The sequence below is a fragment of the Mercenaria mercenaria genome, chromosome 9 (assembly GCF_021730395.1).
Source record: "Mercenaria mercenaria strain notata chromosome 9, MADL_Memer_1, whole genome shotgun sequence".
Classification (NCBI taxonomy): Eukaryota; Metazoa; Mollusca; class Bivalvia; order Venerida; family Veneridae; genus Mercenaria; species Mercenaria mercenaria.
In genome coordinates this window covers 66,631,045-66,651,185 of record NC_069369.1, presented here as the reverse complement: position 1 = coordinate 66,651,185, position 20,141 = coordinate 66,631,045, and the positions used below count along the sequence as shown (strand labels likewise).

At 35.4% G+C, this 20,141-nt stretch overlaps 2 protein-coding genes across 2 annotated transcripts in view; both read right to left on the bottom strand.

The window, feature by feature from the left end:
• Positions 1-12,066, bottom strand: part of LOC123547366 (interferon alpha-inducible protein 27-like protein 2A) — a 110,437-nt gene extending 98,371 nt beyond the window's left edge. Inside the window, exon 1 of the mRNA XM_053551619.1 lies at positions 12,048-12,066. The gene's annotated coding sequence lies outside the window, so the exon portion shown is untranslated. The remainder of the gene's footprint in view (positions 1-12,047) is intronic.
• Positions 9,603-10,836, bottom strand: LOC123548086 (interferon alpha-inducible protein 27-like protein 2A). The gene is made up of 3 exons (XM_045335320.2): positions 10,746-10,836; positions 10,488-10,550; positions 9,603-10,132 (listed from the first exon to the last, which is right to left on the bottom strand). The coding sequence occupies exons 2-3, from the start codon at positions 10,546-10,548 to the stop codon at positions 9,861-9,863; spliced, it is 333 nt and encodes a 110-aa protein (XP_045191255.2). The 5' UTR covers positions 10,549-10,550; positions 10,746-10,836; the 3' UTR covers positions 9,603-9,860.
• Positions 12,067-20,141: the final 8,075 nt, after the last annotated feature.

Here is a 20,141-nt window from a genome sequence, read left to right as displayed (position 1 = left end):
TAAGCGAACTCGATCACCAATTTTAAATTTTGCTTTACTCTTTGGTATCTTTAAATCACCATATAAACTAAAGTAAATAGAACCTTTATTTAAGTTTTTACTAGCTTCGGTTGGTGTCATTTTTATACTAGAATGTTTTGTTTTGTTATATTTATCAACCATATCCTGCAAATTATCTAAATAAGTATAAGTATTATTTGCTGTAAAATATTTCCACATTATTCTTTTTAAACTTCTATTAAATCTTTCAATAACTACAGCCTTTCCTTCATTAAATGTATGGTACATGTTAATTTTATTCAAAAATGATTCAAACTTTTTATTATAAAATTCTTTTCCTTCATCTACCCATAAATTTTGTGGAATCCTTGCAGTCTTCGAGGACTTTCGTCCCTGAATTCTACCTTCTGAAATTATTTTTTCAAATGCTTCTGTAACAGATTCTCCAGTTTTATTCTTTAATGGAATAACCCAAGCATATTTACTGAATATATCAATAACGGTTAACAAGTACTTTACTCCTTTATTATATTTTGAAAAAGCTTGCATGTCAACTAAATCAGCTGACCAAGTATCATCAATATCATGAACAATCACTCTTCATTTCCTAAATTTTCTTTTAATTGGTTTGTGTAATTCTTCTGCTAATTCATCACTCCATGTAATTCCGGGGGTATACTCTACCCCCTTTTCCCGTTTTTTAACTTTTGTTTTTGTCCCAGCCCAAGTTTGTATTTCGTTTTAATTATAGGTTTCACAACTAAATGTTTTGCAATCTTTTCTCCAAATGTTTTTGATTTAGTGTTATTTAAATTGGAAAGCATTTGCTTATCACATGTGCCCTTTTTTACACCACTGTCATAGCAAAAATCATGGTCCATACATACTGCATCCAGTTCATTGACAGGGGGTCCATTATCTAGGGGATTTCCTGGCCCACAATAATTATATCCTGGGAGTGTTAAACATTTCTTAGGTAATAAAGGTAACATTGCTTTGTGAATATCTAAATTACCCCCTGTACTTTTAACAAACTTTGATTTCATTTTTCCACAAGATGAACAATAGCCCTTATCATTTTTCTCCCGTTTTTTGTTTGTAACATAATGAGGATTTATTATCAGTAAATCTTCTTCTTTCAAACAATATATTTTATTCTGTAAACTCATCTATATCATATGTATTTAAAACTTTTAACTGGGTTTAAAACCTGTGGGTTTTAAATTGTCCAGCATTGGTCAGTCCGGACCAAAGACTAAATGTTTTTTTGTTTTTTTTTTTTTGTTAAACCAGAGGTTTTCATTCGGTTTAACTAAAGATTTAAAAGATTTTCAGGGTATCAAGGGTACCAAGTTAGTATTTTAAGTTTAGGGTAAAGTTAGAGTCCACTTATAGAATAGGGAAATGGGGTCAAGTGGGGTCAGATTGGCTTAGAAACGCTATATTTAATACTACTTCCGTAAGACAGCGCGTTCGACATTTTTCAGTGCTTGACTCTGAATTAGAGCTTTGCCAGTAAAAAGATTCCAAGTTAAAACGGAACATAACTCTGTAAAAATTCAAATCAGAGTAATGGGGATTATTTCTCCGCGTGAAGACTTTGACTGTAAAAACGTATTTCAAGTTTCAAGTCAAAAGCTTTAATAATAGCAGAGATATTTGATTTTATCAAAACTTTATCAAAAAAAAATCTATGTAAAATGGGACATAATTCTGTCACAATTCAAATCAGAGTTATGGGAACTGACTTTCCTGGTGTAGACTTCGATAGTAGTTAAGAAGGGCATAATTCTATCAAAATTGAAACCAGAGTTATGGGGATTGTTTCTCCTGGTGAGCCTTTGATGGTAACAGATATATTTGAATTTATCAAACATTTTAACCGAATATTCTAAGTTAAAAAGGGGCATTTTTCTGTCAAAATTCAATCAGAGTAATGAAGATTGTTTTTCCTGGTGTAGACTTCGATAGTAAATAACTATTTTAAGTTTCAAGTCAATAGCTTTAACAGTAACAGAGATATTTGACTTTATCAAAAACTTAAACCAGAAATTCTAAGTTAAAATGGAGCATAATTCTATTATAATTCAAATCAGAGTTATGGGGATTATTTCTTCTGGTGTAGACTTTGATAGTAAATAACTATTGTAAGTTTCAAGTCAATAGCTTTGATAAAAACAGAGATATTTGACTTTATCAAAAACTTTAACCAACGGCAACGCCGACGCCGACGCCGGAGCGAGTACAGTAGCTCTATTTTTTCTTAAAAAAGTCGAGCTAAAAACTTATATCACCTACCGCATAGTGATGTTATAGTAACCCAAACCCTATTGCCCTTATAAACTCTTTTTCCTACCGCGCATAATATAATCAAATTAAGTTGAGATGGTCCCCTTGAAAAATCTATCGTCTTAGGTGTTCACAGTCCACGTAGACTTAATTCGCAAATGTCTAATATTCCTTCTCTTGAGAAGGAATATCATAGTTCAATAAGTCACACTTGACTGAGCTACTGATACCGAAAGCTGTTGTCATTACAAGCTGGCCAGTAAAACTCCGTGACCTTAGAAATAACCTCTGACGTTAAACTATTCTTTCTCAATTGAGACCACACCATGGATTACATAGTACTAAACCCGAGTATGATTAATTGATTCTTTTATTTCCTCCTGAACAAAACATATGTACATTCACCTGATAGACATATATCAGCAAATTTAAATGTAAACAACCAAATATTATCGTTACCTTCAAATGCATGGTTAATAATATGTGAAAACAAACCCCATTGTGACCCTCTAATAGCACATTCTCTAATCAGCCCCTGTGTCTATTTTTAGAATGACCTGATAAAACCCAGGTTTAGAGAGATGTGTGTTATTTATATAGACTCAATGAATTGTGTGATGATTGTATGAAGTTATACACATATTTTTTTCTGTTTAAGAACTGTAAATGGATTTCAGATATGTCCTAGAACTCTGTAGACTGAATTACAGAAAATATTCACTTTACTTGATGTTATTATTAACATGTAGTAAACTGTTTTCACACAATCTTATTCATGTTGAAATTTATATACTGAGAGCTATGACATTAGTTATAAGAAATAATAATTCAGGAATACTTTAATGAAATCAAATCACACATTGTTCTGTATTATCACTGGTAAAGGTAAACAAAACATGACACCGATAGGAAAATAAAACATCTGTTATTGAAGCCTTAGATTGCAATCTATATCAATCAAAAAGTAAATACATACATATGAAAGTTACATAATGTGATCTGTCAATATAAACCAGAGTCGGGAGATCATGAACAACTGTCTTACTTTGTAAGAAAATTTATTTTTTTGTTAAATAAATTAAAACAATTGATCAGTATTTGAGTTCACTCAGTTGTGGGGAAGTTGTATGACAGTTTACATTGCTTCAGTTAATAGACTCATGATTTTCATAACCTAAATTGGAATAAAATGATAATAATGCTGCCTCAAACAATAAAGAAAAAAAAAAACAAGTAGAATTTGTCAGAACAAATTTTACCAATTTTAAATATGTAACAAAAATGAAACAATACTTTTTTCTGCGTTTTTCACAATCATTCAAAATTACATAAACAATAATAATATGTGTAAAACTTTCTAAATTCAAATTTAATTCATCAAAATCCTTCTGTATCTTTTGTCATTTTCCGTCGTAAACAAAATCAGTGATTGTTACAAAATACCATCCATTTATTATCATTAACAAATATCTTCTAATAACATCGTGGAAAATAATAGTTTAAAAGTTTGTCCAGCACCTTCACTTGATACATTAATTAAGTAGCTTAAAACAGGCTATAAAATTAAAACCCATTATACTACTGTATCTAAATCATGCAGATGTTCTTATTTCACAACTGTCAAGACATTGTACATGTATGTGCATTTTTATTTTTTTACTAAGAATATTAGAAAAATAAATCTCGTGTGTATATGATCAATTTTTACATGTACACAAAGAGCTATAAAAGAGCTATAAAATAAATAGATTGGCAACTTGAAAGGCATATAGAGCAAATCTCGCCAACCTCCCGTGACAAAAAAACGAGATCTCGTTACCGGAAGTGGCGCTTTCTCCACGCGCCATTTTGTATGCGAAAGCAATTATTCATCGGTAAAATAATTATCACCGTATGACCACGCTTCTTTCGATGCCAAAAAAACCCCTGTACTTCGTGTCTTAAGACCATTTCTCATTAAACTAGTTTTGTTTTAGAAGCTAACATGTATTTTAAATGTAGTTTTAAAGGTACAAATTGTAACTGCATGCTCGCCGATGTTTGTTTTTAGTAAGATAACGCCGAATCACGCTCTGACACGAGCTCACGCGAGATTACAGCCAGTTGCCATTCTGTGTATTTTATACTTCTTTGATGTACATTTTATTCATGAATTATTAATTAAAAAAGATATGAACAAAATGCACCAAATATTCAACCATCTCAGTTAGTATGCATTTTAGTGATTAAATATAACCAAATTTTGCAACACGGCCAGGTACATCATTTACTATGAGATATAAGAATGTATAAATGCAACCCTTACAGTAATTAACTCTATGTGCTATAGAATTCTACTGTTTGAAAATCTCTGAGCCATGCATGTTTGTTACTAATAATAGGGATGACCGCATTGAGTGTGATGTAGTGATACCTGTAATCTGAAAATGTGCTATTATGTGCATCGAATCATAATAGATTGACCAGGTCAATGTCTTATTGCCTAATTTACTCTACTGAAAGAGGTAACAGATTTAATTTGTTGTTGGATTTAACAATTTATGTTAACCTAAATAACTAGCGTAAATACTTACCTGATATTTTTGGCAGTATAAAACAGACATTGCAACCAAAATTTTACAATATGGTCATTTTATATTTATATAGATGTGCCCTAGAAGGAACTTTTGGTATGCTTTAACTTGTAATGTTTTCTGTGTTCAATGTGTGCACGCGCGTGTATCTAGATTTTTAGGTTTGTTAACTTTTAGACTAGTAGCTATATATGTATACCCATTACAAAAACAGTTAAATTAAGATTTACGTGATAATATGATATACCTCCCGGCCGTACCATATTATGCCAACCCGATCATGTTTTGTGATTTATGGTATCATGAAATCTCAAGCTATGGTGTATTAAAGGATTACACTTAACTTAAGATATTATTAAAGGAGATATTAATAAATGATGTAAGGTATTTTGGATCTATACCATTTGAAGTACATTTGTCTACTATTAAAAGAAGGAAGGGACGTTATTTCCCTTATTTTTCTATTGCATTAAGTCGTCCATAGATGATTTGAAGGCAACATAATTATGTATGTGTCTAACAGATAAAAAAACAAAAGAGTGAATTCAGCATGTTTGAAATGTTAATGTTGCAACTTATAACACCATCCAAAATCATGAAATGTTATACAATGACATATAACCAGTGTTATGAAAGAGAGAATAGTGGAGATTTCACGTGACCATGTGATGTTCACTCATGATTATCAAAATCTCTTAAATTATATTTGATTCGGTTATAATCTTGTTTCAAGTATCAATTCATGTTTTCACTTTAAAAGCAAATGATAAAGTACACCAAACAGTAAAGAAAACTTAGTGACTCATTCATTTGTCAATTCATTCAGAGAAAAAATACACATGCAATTATATAGTATAGTAAATCATTATTAAATCTATTAGAAAACTAAAAGTATTCAATACTAAAATACTGTCCTCTCTTTCTAAAAAAGAATTACTACACTATCTGAATATCCGACGAAGCTGACAAATGGAAAAAATAAACGTTTTTTAGAGGGGTGGGGGCGGGGGGGGGGGGGGGGAGGGTGTGTTGTTTTTGCTTATTTTTTCCTTTTTTTCTTTTTTTTTTTTCTTTTTTTTTTTGCTTAAAGCGTATACTTTGCACTTTGAAAATGTTTCCAAATATCCACAATAGCGATAGATATCTTTAGTTTTTATTTCCATAAAACTGTCCAAGAACTAAAAATTAAAATTCTATAGTAACTGATATTTTCACATTGATGCAACATAAGTCATATGGTGACTTTTTCAAACTTTACTGGTGGATGAAGACCAATGGTGCTCCCAAACTTTTATCAGGCATGGGCGAAAACTTGGGTAAAACCAGTGACGTTCCGTAAACCAACTGGATGACTTCCTCACTTAAAGAATGCTCCACCCTAAGCAAGGTTCCAAACCGACATTGGTGAAAGGCAAGTGATTTAAATTTCAATTTTAATATGCTTATGACTGAATTACGCTCAGGAAACACCCATTTCGAAAAGTGTTTATAGGAAAAAAGTAAGGATGCTTCAGAATCACGTATTTTTAGCTCGACTTTTTTATTTTTGTCGCATGTGGCCGCGTTGGTGCCAACGTAACAAAAGCTTTTCCGCTGTTAAAAAGCCGAATACTTAACAGTTTGTGTTGCTTGTATCTAAAACGTGTTCGACCTAGTTTCCAGCAACATAAGAGGACTGTTACATAGTCTGTGAGTTCATTTTAATACTTACTTAGTTAGACACTGATTTGATTCAGAAAGACGGAAAGGGACGCATATATGTAAATGGTGGAACTACACAATAAAGTAGAAAAAGTTGAAACTCCACAGGTCGCTCAACACGACAAAACCGAAAATGTTGCAGGCTCGCTCGGTTTGACTGAGCACAAGAGCATGTCATAAAAGTCGTGCTGAATGATCTGAGAAGATCGAAGTATACAGCCCTGATTGATTGATGACTTACATGAAAGGTTTAACAACACTTCCCACGCCCACTACTTTAAGAGCAGAAACGTAACGACATGAAGGAGAACCGGAAGAAAAAGACTGTAGAATTTGCTCTTCAAATGTAGTCGAGCATGTAAAAAAACACTTTATGATTGACATTGAACTATATAATTTTGCCTTTTGTTTGAATAAACTATCTATCCATAATATAAATCAGATACGTATCAATGTACTAAGGGAAGTATCTGTTGTTTTATGACGACGGAACAGAAACTAACTTACCTCTAAAACACAAACCCTCGAAAATAGGCAAAATATATTGTTGAATCAAATTTGTCCAGAAGATCAACAATGTATACCATCTTGTTAACTACGGATATCAATGGACAGCAAAACATAAGAAATATCATTTAAAGGTTCAGAATTCTAATTCTACCTGTAATTATAACTAAAATCCAAGATTATTGCTGTAACCATTTTATTATTGATTAACCTTTAGCCTACTGGGGGCAAGTGATTCTGCCTTTGCGACCAGTGCAGACCAAGATCAGTGCAGGCTGATCATAGTCTGCACTGTTCACTATTCAGTCAGGAAATTTTAAGTGAACACCCCTTCAAATAACAAGTGGTGTTGCCCAAATTGAATGGTAGACCAGTCCGTTTTAGAAATTAAGCAGGGTAATAGGTAAAGATTTGACCTCATATCACGTATTATATCAATTAGTGACTTATAGGTCACAGGTCCATTGGGCCGGTTGCTTTGCATGCTTACTTATTTTGATCTAATTTTTGTTATGCACATGTCACAATAATAAACTATTTACTTACTTACTTACTTACTTGACAACAGCTGTAAGATTCTTAGAAAATGAAAACTATATAGCATAACCGTTTTAAAACGAAAGTCTACTAAATGTAACTGTATAGCCTGTAACCTATGACCTTGCCATTTAAAACAAATGTTTACTAACTGTAACTATATGGCCTGTAACTGTATGTCCTTGCAATTTAAAAAGAACGTTTACTAACTGTAACTATATGGCCCGTAACTGTATGTCCTTGCAATTTAAAAAGAACGTTTATTAACTGTAAGTATATGGCCTATAACTCTATGGCCTTGTCATTTACAACGAACGTTTACTAACTGTAGTATATGGCCCGTAACTGTATGGACTTGTCATTTAAAAAGAACGTTTACTAACTGTAAGTATATGGCCTGTAACAGTATGGCCTTCTCATTTACAACGAACGTTTACTAACTGTAAGTATATGGCCCGTAACTATATGGACTTGTCATTTAAAAAGAACGTTTACTAACTGTAAGTATTATGGCCTGTAACTCTATGGCCTTGTCATTTACAACGAACGTTTACAAACTGTAAGCATATGGCCCGTAGCTGTATGGAATTGTCATTTATAAAGAACGTTTACTAACTGTAACTATATGGCCTGTAACTGGATGTCCTTACTGATACTATATAACCCGTAAATATTTGGCCTTGTCATTTACTAACTGCAACTGTATGGCCTGTAACTATATGGCCTTGCCATTTTAAACAAACGTTTACTTACTGTAAATGCATGGCCTGTAACTGTTTGACCTTGCCATTTAAAACAAACGTTTACAAACTGTAACTATATGTCCTCTAACTGTATTGCCTTGTCATTCATACCAAACGTTTACTAACTATAACTGTATGGCCTTGCCATTTACTAACTATATCTATATGGCCTGTAACTGTGTGACCTTGCCATTTAAAATAAACGTTTACTAACTGTAACTATATGGCCTGTAACTGCATGGCCATGTCATTTAAAACGAACGTTTACTAACTGTAACTTAATGGTCTGTAACTCTATGGCCCTGCCATTTACTAACTGTAAATGTATGACCTGTAACTATACGCCCTTGCCATTTAACTTTTAAAAGGAACGTTTACTAACTGTAAGTATATGGCCTGTAACTATATGGCCCTGCCATTTAAAATAAACGTTTACTAGCTGTAACTATATGGCCTGTAACTGCATGGCCATTTCATTTAAAACGTGCGTTTATTAACTGTAACTTTATGACCTGTAACTCTATGGCCCTGCCATTTACTAACTGTAAATGTATGACCTGTAACTATATGCCCTTGTCATTTAACTTTTAAAAGGAACGTTTACTAACTGTAACTATATGTCCTCTAATTGTATTGCCTTGCCATTCATAACAAACGTTTACTAACTATAACTGTATGACCTTGCCATTTACTAACTCTATCTGTATGGCCTGTAAATGTGTGACCTTGCCATTTAAAATAAACGTTTACTAACTGTAACTATATGGCCTGTAACTGCATGGCCATGTCATTTAAAACGAACGTTTACTTACTGTAACTTAATGGCCTGTAACTCTATGGCCCTGCCATTTACTAACTGTAAATGTATGGCCTGTAAATATATGCCCTTGCCATTTAACGTTTAAAAGGAATGTTTACTAACTGTAACTATATGGCCGGTAACTGTATGGCCTTAAGATTTACTAACTATTACTATATGGCCTGTAATTGTATGTACTTGTCAGTTAACATTTAAAAGGAACGTTTACTTACTGCAGCTGTAAGGCCTTTAACTGTATGGTCTTGTCATTTACTAGCTATAACTGTATGACCTGTGACTGTATGGCCTTGCCATTTACTTACAATACGTACTTACTGGGCAGGGGAAAAAGAATAGAAAATAGCTTAGTGCAAAAAACATGACCCGTGAAACTTAGTGAAGACATAAAATGCATGAAAAAGAATAACAAAAGTAACAAATAACGAAACAAAATCAAGTTTACAACGTGTATTTAAGATATATCTGGTTTGCTTATGAGATATAAAGGTTTATTTTCTAGTGTATAAAATATGCGTTTGATTCGTTTAAAGATAATTTTCTACTTCGATTAGAAATATATTTGTATTCTTTTCGATTCATTCAAAGACTTTTGAATTAAATTAACAACATTTCAAAGATTATTCAGCAATGGTCTAATTTTGAAACAGGCTGCAACTGTTCTATTAAAAATTACTCTCAGCCATTTTCACATTAGGAATTCTCATACAAGGCTCCGACTGCCGCTCCAACAGCCCCTGCGGCTACCTTTCCCGCCAATCCTATTCCTGCGGCACCGGCTGACTGAGCAAGTGAAAGAGCAGAGCCAGCCGCAACAGCGCCTCCGTATGAAGCCATCGCGGCGGCGGCAAGACTTCCGCCGGCAATACCACCGGCACCAAATCCAGCTGCCCCCAATGCTATCGGGGCCACGATAGGACCAGCAACAAATCCGGCGACTCCAAGACTAATGGTGAGTAGCCAACCTAAAATTGCAAAATAAAATATATGAGGGAAAAAATGCAACAATACCCCGCTTAGGGTAGAATGCACTAACGGTCCCCGGAAGTTTACAATGCGCATGCGCAGCAAGTTGGGGTGTAGAGGTAAAGCGGGAGTTTGGGCAGCCCCCAAACATATTCATCTAAAAATAAAGTTACCGCTTATACAACTTTTAATTTTTAAGACATTAAGATTTTCCGCCTGAGAGTTAATTTACAAAATAATAAATTTTGATCGGTATAAAATACAAAGTACAGATGTATGAAACAATTTAAATACTAGTATACCAAATGGCCTTGAAAGAGTTTAGTGTATCTTTAAACATTAAGAATATCTTACCTTCGGTTGGTTGCAGACACAAAGAGGCAATTAGAATGTATGTTAGTGTTCTGGAAATCATTTCTGAAATGAAAAAGTATATTCATTTACACACTGGTGGCACAAAACGGTTTCTATTCATACGTTTCTGTATTCCCTATCGTCCTGGCGCATTCTTTCTTTGCATTCTTTGGTGTTTGCTTCCTTTGATATACTTCTAGAATTCATTGTAATACAAAAATACAGAGAAGAAAAAAGAAGAAAGTGAAGGTGATTCACCTAGATTACATATTCAGCTTATTAGATTATGTCCAGCAACATATATAGACGAACACAACCGGTTTCCCTACTTGTGCAGATCTTCAGCAGTGATAGTAACGCCAATAACGTCGCATAGAAACGACGCCAATGACGTCAAAATGAAGAGACCTTACTCTTAGCAGTTAATTATATCTTAAATTAAGCTTTTTTTGATAAAATCTATTCTTATTTTATTTTCTTGAATTCGCTTTTTCTGTCTGTAGTTTATATATTGGAAAGATAGTAAACAATGGCTGTAACGTGAGACCACTCCATTCGTTTACAGATTGTATACAGAAAAGTTATACAGTATACAGGTTACGAACACCCCGTTGTACATACATAGATTAGTTTGCCTTTTACAGCTTTCCTTTGCAGTATGTCGTGTATCCTTCTAGGTGTTCCACAAACTTTTTGTAAAACGAAAGTGCATTGGATTGGTTTCAATAATACGTTTTATAACCATAAATGACGTTGGTCAAGTAAGTTTGTTTGTGTTTGATTAGTTGTTTAAAATATGTTGAAAGCAACTAATTTTTGCAGTAACTGTGTCATTCATCCGCTAGTGGGTGGTCTGGAGTAGCCGGAGGAAGAAATTCAAAAGCTAACTGTATTTTTATCATTTATATATATATTTTGAACAGTGTAATGTTGTTTTCCATTCTAGCATAAAACTGATGTTCTTGTCACTTTTCGGGGGTGTTTTAACAGGAGAGAAAACGTGTGTTAACAGAGAGATTCTCGCCTTCGCGTGCTGTTATAACACCTTTTTAAATATGCACGTTCTGTGGCAAAGCGTAAACGTCATTCGGCCCCAAAACGGATAATTCAAAACGAAATGACATCAACGTAAAAAACAACTTAGACATTCCCACGCATTTGGTGGAAAATTAATGACGTTGAGAGACATTTTATCCATTTATCAGCAGTTTCTACGCGTTTTGTGCTAGAATAGCGTTAGCGCATGTTCATTTCGTGTTATAACATTAGCAGAATCCCTCGGGATACGTTGGTACCCTCGCCCTAACGGGCTCGGGTACCAACCAATCCCTCGGGATTCTGTAGATGTTATAACACGAAAAAACATGCGTTATCCCCACATTGTATTGTTTAAAAACAGTTTAAGAAACGTCTAAAATATTTAAACTAACTGACGTCTTATTTTATAACATAATGTTCCTCTATTTATATTATGAAGTTTGAATGTTTCAGCAAAATTAATGTTAAATTCATGTGTCCGTAAAATGCAAGAAAAAATTAGTAGTGAAAAAAAATACTTACCTAATAGTTATCTTTGTATTCCGTTACACCAGAAAATAGTTTAATGGAACGCCGTAGCTGTCTTATGTGGATGTGGGCATTTTTCATGTTATTCATTCGTTTTAAGAATATATAGGTTCATTCGCTCATTATGTAAATTTGGAAATGCAATATATGGAACCGTTTCGTCTTTATATGGAACCAAATTTTCATTATATATTATTTTCATTATATAGACAGAGTGACCCGAATAGGGACCAAATTATTTTAATGTTTAAGATACTGAAATTGACATAAACAAGAAACATCGGGAATAAAAGGTTCTTGCACTTGTGCTGTGCAGTCGTAAGTAAGAATTAATAATTCTAAAGCCTTGGCTATCATAAATTTGGTCAAACTTCTACAGTTTTTTTTTACAAAAAAAAATTGTTTGAAAAGTGGACTTGAGCAGGACTTGAACTATTTATCTCCGTATAAAGCGTTCAATAACTTTTTTACGGCGCCAGGTACAGACTTTTAGGCCCTCCATGAATTAATGTGTTTTCACAACTTCATCTGCAATCTTATTCAGTAATTCTCTTTTCAGTATAGTTTTATAAACTATCTTACACAGTAGAAACAAAGTGTGGTCTAAACTCACCTTAACGCATACTACATTAATTTAAAACAACATATTTAGACATTAAACACATTGTATTAGCCTTATATATGTCACTGTCAATTTGTAACTGATTAGTGAATTTAAAAAATAAAATTACAAACGTTATTAAACTATGCTTTTCCTCTGTTTTTAATCATCACAATATATATCACAATCAAATTTTGGCCAACTTTTGTTCAACTAGTGACTTTGAATGAAATGAAGTTTAAAAGTGAAATATTGTACAAGCACACTGATTTCCTTGGTTATGTTAAAAATCTTCATAAACTAATCTCTCCTTCTGTTTTACCCATCACAACACAATGTCCAACGTTGGTCATATTATAACCCCTGGTATACGACGCGATCTAAGGGAAATAACTGTGACAAGCATAAAGCGTCAGTTTTGAAGGACTGTATAATTGCTCCGCAAAAGCTTTGCAGATAAGCAGGTTTCTCCGCTTTTAAAAAGTCTAATGCTTAAAAGTTTGTTTCGCATGTATCTAAAATGTGTTTGACCTAGAGTCCAGAAACATTAGAGGACTGTTACATAGCCTGTGAAGTCATTATTATAATTACTAAGTTAGATGCTGATTTGATGTAGAATGGCGGGAAGGCACGCATGTATGTAAATGGGAGAGTTATAAACAAAATACAGACACATGAAAGATTACACCCCCCCCCCCCCCCCCCCCCACACACACACACACAAATTTCTGTACACTTGTTTAGTTATTCAGTTGGAATAATCCTTTAAGAACAGAAACGGGACGATATGCACAGACTCTGTAGATTTTGCTCTTTAAAGGTGGTCGACGATGAGAAACGATTTTGATTGATTTTGAACTAAATAATCAGATACGTATCGATGTACTTGGGGTAGTAACTGTTGTCATTGAATATGCTGATATGACACCAGAACAGAAACTAACTTACCTCTTAAACATGGGCAAAATATATTGTTGAATCATATTTGTGCAGAAGATCATCAATGTATACCATTTAGTATACGATATCAATGGACAGCAAAACATTAGAAATATCATTTAAAGGTTCAGAATGAATTCTACCTGTAATTATAACTAAAATCCAAGATTATTGATGTAACCATTTTATTATTGATTAACCTTTAGCCTACTGGCGGCAAGTGATTCTACCTTTGCGACAAGTGCAGACCAAGATCAGCCTGTATATCCGTGCAGGCTGATCATAGTCTGCACTGTTCGCTATTCAGTCAGGAAATTTTAAGTGAACACCCCTTCAAATAACAAGTGGTGTTGCCCAAATTGAATGGTAGACCAGTCCGTTTTAGAAATTTAGCAGGGTAAGAGTTAAAGATTTGACCTCATATCACGTATTAAATCAATTAGTGACTTATAGGTCATAGGTCATAGGCCGGCTGCTTTGTATGCTTACTTATTATGATTTAATTTCTGTTATGCACATGTGACATTAATAAACTGTTTACTTACTTACTTTCTTACTTACTTACTTACTTACATTTCATTAACATTCATTCACATTTTACTAGATTACCTTTATTCTGAAGTTCGTCCTCAAGAAAGTCTAAAGACAACAAGAGCTGTCGGAAGACAGCAACGCTCGACTATTCAACAACCTTTTTTTCAATTGAATGAATACAAAAGTCGAAAAAAGGGGCATAATTTTGCAAAAGTGCAAACAGGGTTATGGAACCTGCTCAGTATTTATCAGCTTATGACAGTGGACAAGTGTGTGAAGTTTCAATCCATTCCCATTAGTGGGTACTGAGATACCAGCTTACATACAAAACTGCTAAGTCAAAAAAGGGGCGTAATTTTGTAAAAATGCGAAGTGCAGTTATTGAACCTGTGCATTGCATGTCAGATTATAGCAGTGAACAAGTGTGTGAAGTTTCAATCCATTCCAATTAGTGGATGCTGAGATACCAGCTTACATACAAAAACTTAACCAAAAAACTGCTAAGTCAAAAAAGGGACATCATTTTGTAAAAATGCAAAGTAGAGTTATGGAACCTGCACAGTGCATGTCAGATTATGACAGTAAACAAGTGTGTGAAGTTTCATTCCATTCCCATTAGTGGGTACTGAGATACCAGCTTACATACAAAACCTTAACCTAAAATTTCTAAGTCGAAAAGGGGGCATAATTTTGTAAAAAAAAGCGAAACAGAGTTATGGAACCTGTGCAGTGTAGATCAGTTTATCACAGTCAATAAGTGTGTGAAGTTTCAATCCATTCCCACTAGTGGGTACTAGGATACCAGCTTACATACAAAAACTTAACCAAATCGGGACGCGGACGCCGACGCAATTTAGTCCAATAGCTCTACATATTCTTTGAAGCCATCCAGCTGGCTTACGGAAGGTCGGTGGTTCTACCCAGGTGCCCGCTCGTGATGAAATAATGCACGGAGGGGCACCTGGGGTCTTCCTCCACCATCAAAGCTGGAAATTCGCCATATGACCTATAATTGTGTCGGTGCGACGTTAAACCCAACAAAAACAAAAACATATTCTTTGAATAGTCGAGCTGAAAAGGGTCAATTATGAATTAAGAACATCGTGGTCACGTGGCTTAGCCGTTTGACAACAGCTGTACGATTCTTCGGAATTTAAAACTGCATGACCTAACCATTTTAAAACGAACGTTTACTAACCTTTCCATTTTAAACGAACGCTCACAAACTAAAACTGTATGGCCTGTAACTTTATGGCCTTGCCATTTAATACAAACGTTTAGTGACTGTACCTATATATCCTGTAACTGTATGGCCTTGCCATTGAAGACGAAAGTTTACTAACTGTAACTGTATGGCCTGTAACTGTATGGCCTTGCCATTTAATACAAACGTTTAGTGGCTGTACCTTTATAGCCTCTAATTGTATGGCCTTGCCATTGAAGACGAAAGTTTACTAACTGTAACTGTATGGCCTGTAACTCTATGGCCTTGCCATTAATACAAACGTTTAGTGACTGTACCTATATAACCTGTAACTGTATGACCTTGCCATTGAAGACAATACTTGACTCACTGAAACTATATGGCCTGTAACTGTATGACCCTGCCATTTAACAAACATTTATTGACTGTAACTATATAGCCTGTAACAGCATGGCATTGCCATTTAAAACAAACGTTTACTGACTGTAACTGTATGGCCTGTAGCTGTATGGCCTTGCCATTTAGTAACTGTAACTATATGCCATGTAACTGTATGGTCTTGCCATTTATAACGAAAGTTTACTAACTGTGACAATATAGCCTGTAACTGTATGGCCTTGCCATTTAAAATGAAAGTTTACTAACTGTAACTATATGGCCTGTAACTGTATGGCCTAGCCATTGAAAACGAAAGTTTACTAACTGTGATCTGTATGGCCTTGCCATTTAAAACGAAAGTTTACTAACTGTAACTGTATGGCCTGTAACTGTATGGTCTTGCCATTGAAAACGAACTTTTAATAACTGTAACTATATATCCTGTAACTGTATGGCCTTGTCATTGAAATCGAAAGTTTACTAACTGTAACTATATGGCATGTAACTGTATGGCATTGCTATTTTAGACCTTGTCATTTAAGAAGAGCGTTTACTAGCTGTATCTTAAGACCTTGCCATTTAAAAAGAACGTTTACTAACTTTAATAGCTGTATGGCATTTCCATTTAAAACAAATGTTTACTAGTTTTCTTAATATTAGGAACATTCTGAGAATGGTGAGTAGAAATCACTCCTATGGTATGGCATCCTTCCTGTCACATCTGGAACAGTCGCAAATTCCTGTATCATCTTCTGTTTAATATTCATTTTACTGGCTTTCAATCTCTTAACATTTGTGTATAACTTTCTATTACTAAATACATAAAAAAAGAAAAAACAGACTCTTAGGTCAGGACCCCTCCCCCTCCCCCAAGTCCGAACCCCAACACCCCTGCACACACACACACACACACGCACACGCACACGCACACGCACACGCACACGCACACACACACACACACACACACACCATACGCCCAAGTTAACTGCCATTTTTAATATGCGGAAATTGTAACTACCCTTGTCGCGAACTATGCTCAGTTTGTTTCAAAATGCTAAAATAATATTTGCTGAAAGTTGGCAAGGGCGAAAGAGGGTGGGGGGTAGGGGGAGGTTCTGAGCCCAAATGTCTGTGGACAATAATTGTATACGCGCTGAAATGACACTTCTTCCTTAATTTGAATGACATCGTTTATACCTTACATTTACACTTTGATTCAGAATACTCGGAGTGGAACCTGATTTAGCCTTTTGACTGTCTCTGGAAGCCAACGAGGAAGTGTCTCTTTTTCACCAATAAGTACAGTACAACTTGTATTAACAGAAGGCAAAATGCGGTCTCTTAACACAGCTGATCTCTAGATACAACATATTTTTCCTTTAACAACACAAAAAGAATTTAATAAAAGTGGTCTCTTAATGCAAGTTGCTTCTTTGTAGACGTGGTCTCTGAAGTAAGTTCGGTTGTAACAGAGTATGGAAACACGAGAGTATCCGATTTACTTGAGGGTACATAAAATTTATCAGAATACTTTAAAACTTATCAATAAATGTAAGAAGAAGACATGCGATTTCGCTATTTACAGTCTCAAATTAAAACCTTTCTATGATATAAAGAAACACAACTTTGTTTATACCAAAATAAACATCCTTAGTTAGATTGTCGCTCTTGACTGCCAATTCTATCGAGATGTTAGTTAGATCACCAATATTTAAGGCGCCCCGTGACCTAGTGGTTAATATCCCACATTTCGAATCACTTGCCTCTCACACTGTGAGTTTGAAACCTGACTTAGGGTTAAGATTCTAACGTGTGAGTAAGCCATCCAGCTAGCTTAGGGAAGGTCCACAGTTCTACCGAGGTGCCCAGAGGGTCATCTGGGGTCCCTCACCACCAGAAGCGTATAGGTCGACGTAAAACTCCACAAAACCACTTATATTTTTGAACAAGTGTACGTTATATATTACGTCATACGTTTGTTAATAACGTCCAGTGAATGCCATTCAACGAAACCATATCACATATTACCACTTAACATTTTAAAAGGCTCAACACTGGTACATGGAATTTCTCTAGAATTCTTACTTCTTTTAACATATCTTAGTTAGATACAGCCATATTTTTTTGCATAACATTTTCACCAACAGCTAACAAAAGAAGGGGACACATTATACTCTGAGGAGTTAAAGAAAGGCCTCATCGAAAGTTGGCGTTATTTTCGTTACAAAGTTCAAATTTGTTGGGCAATGTCAGAAATGTCGGCAAACACAGCCTTCCTATACTAATTCGATTTTTTTAATTCACGTACCTGCTCATGATTTCCTCGTACAGCCAATGTGGTTTTATTGAGCGAATTTTACACAGGTACATGTGCTAGTCGACATATGACCATATTTTCAGAGATTTCTGACAATTAATCAGTTTTTGATAATGCCGAGGCTAAATTTCAAAGAGATAGTCCAAGTTTTGGCCATTCTCGAATGTGGGCGAACGCAAAAACAAGTCGCTGGATGTTTTAACGTCTCTCGTTCGACACAGAACTGCGTCTCGTTCGACCGCGTGTAAAGTCAGTACGGCAGGACAATTACTTACGTCAACGCCATTTGCATGACAGATTTGTGACGGCTGAATCCACGTCACGTTTACTAGTAGTGGTTAGTAACCGTGGAAAGCCTGTAAGTCGACATACAGTGAGAAATCGGTTTAGAGAACGGGAAATTATCTGCCGCAGGTCCTACCGCGGTCTAGTTCTTACGCTACGTCACCGTCACCAACGTCTAATTTGGGCCCGCAACCATCGCAGTCATCGTTGGCAGAACGTAGTGTTTAGTGATGAGTCACGTTTCAACTTGTGGAACGCCGACGGACGCATCCGTGTCTACAGACGACATCGTGAACGCTACGCTAACGATTGCGTCCTGCAGCACAATCTTTACGGTGGAGCGGAGTTATGGCCTGGGTAGCCATCAACCAAAGGTTTAAGTCCCAACTCGTCTTGTGCCAAGTTATTCTCACAGCCAGGCGTTGCATCGACCAGATATTACATCCTGTGGTTGTCCATATTTTCCGTCAACGCCAAGGCTTGGCCTTTCAGCATGACAGAGCGCGACCTCATTTTGCACGTGTCACCAAGAACTTTTTACAGACGAGCAACATTGACGTTTTGCCTTGGCCGGCGTGCTCACCGGACTGCAATCTGATTGAACACGCCTGGGATTACCTTGGACGGCGGTTACGTCAACGTCAACCGCAACCTGCCAACGTCCAGAAAATGGTAGCGGTATCTGCTACATAACTGGTGCAGGTCCGTGGGGCGACGTCTTGCTCCTGTGGTTGCCAGTAGAGGTGGCCACACGCGCTACTGATTGTGTCAGTGAAATTCCCCTGACAAGTCTATTGAAATTCAAGATTTGAAGCCAAATGCGACCATGAAATGCTGTCTAATTAACCATCAATTCTGTTAAATCATCACACTTGCGAATGGAATTGTTTTTCTTTTTCTTCTAATTTTGAATCATGGTAAACAAAATATTGTACAATGAGATTGAACGAGGTGTTTCTTTTTCTCGTCAGAGTATAATGAAATAAATATATAAAATGTCTTTATTTTGTCTGTTTATGTAATGAACCAGTATTTAGCGCTCTTTAGGTGCTAAACCGTGCTATTAACCTTTAGCATGCTGTCGGCAAGTAGTTCTGCCTATGCGACCAATGCAGACCAAGATCTGATCATGGTCTGCACTGTTCGCTATTCAGTCAGTAAATTTTCAGTGAACATCCCTTCAAATAATAAGTGGTACTGCCCAAATTGAATGATGGACCAGTCCATTTTAGAAATTTAACAGGGTAAGGGTTAATTAAAGAATGTTATGTTTCAGTATTGATTACTGTTTATTTTGAAAACGCCTACATTTTTCATTCTTCTGGTGTAATGTATATCTTTAACATTTACTTAATAGCAATTATATTACCCCATGAGGTGTCGTTATTGGTACTAGTGTGTCAATCTTTATACATTAAGTGTTGCTTTTTCGTATTGGGTTCTCTTTTATGATCTGTCTAAAAGCAAGTAGATCACTTCTACAATTCTCTCTTTTGGTCTCCATAATTTTATCCTCTATCAGGGTCACATGTTACAAAGCTGAGCTTTGGGATGAGTCTCAAATTACACCATACAGTTTTTTTTCTTGAGACTGGCAAGATTCATGGTTGCATTCTAGGACATGTGTGTCTGAGAACAGTGCCATATTGATTCAGGAATGTAACTTTTGCGTGAATCCTCGCACATGTTATCGTCACTCAAATTATTAAACGACCTTGTCGACACTGTTTCCATCATCGGTGTGTTCTTATACATCTGTTAATATTTCAATTTCAAATTTCAAGTAATATAATATAGGCCTACTGTTGATTGTTTCCTGGCCGGCTTTAA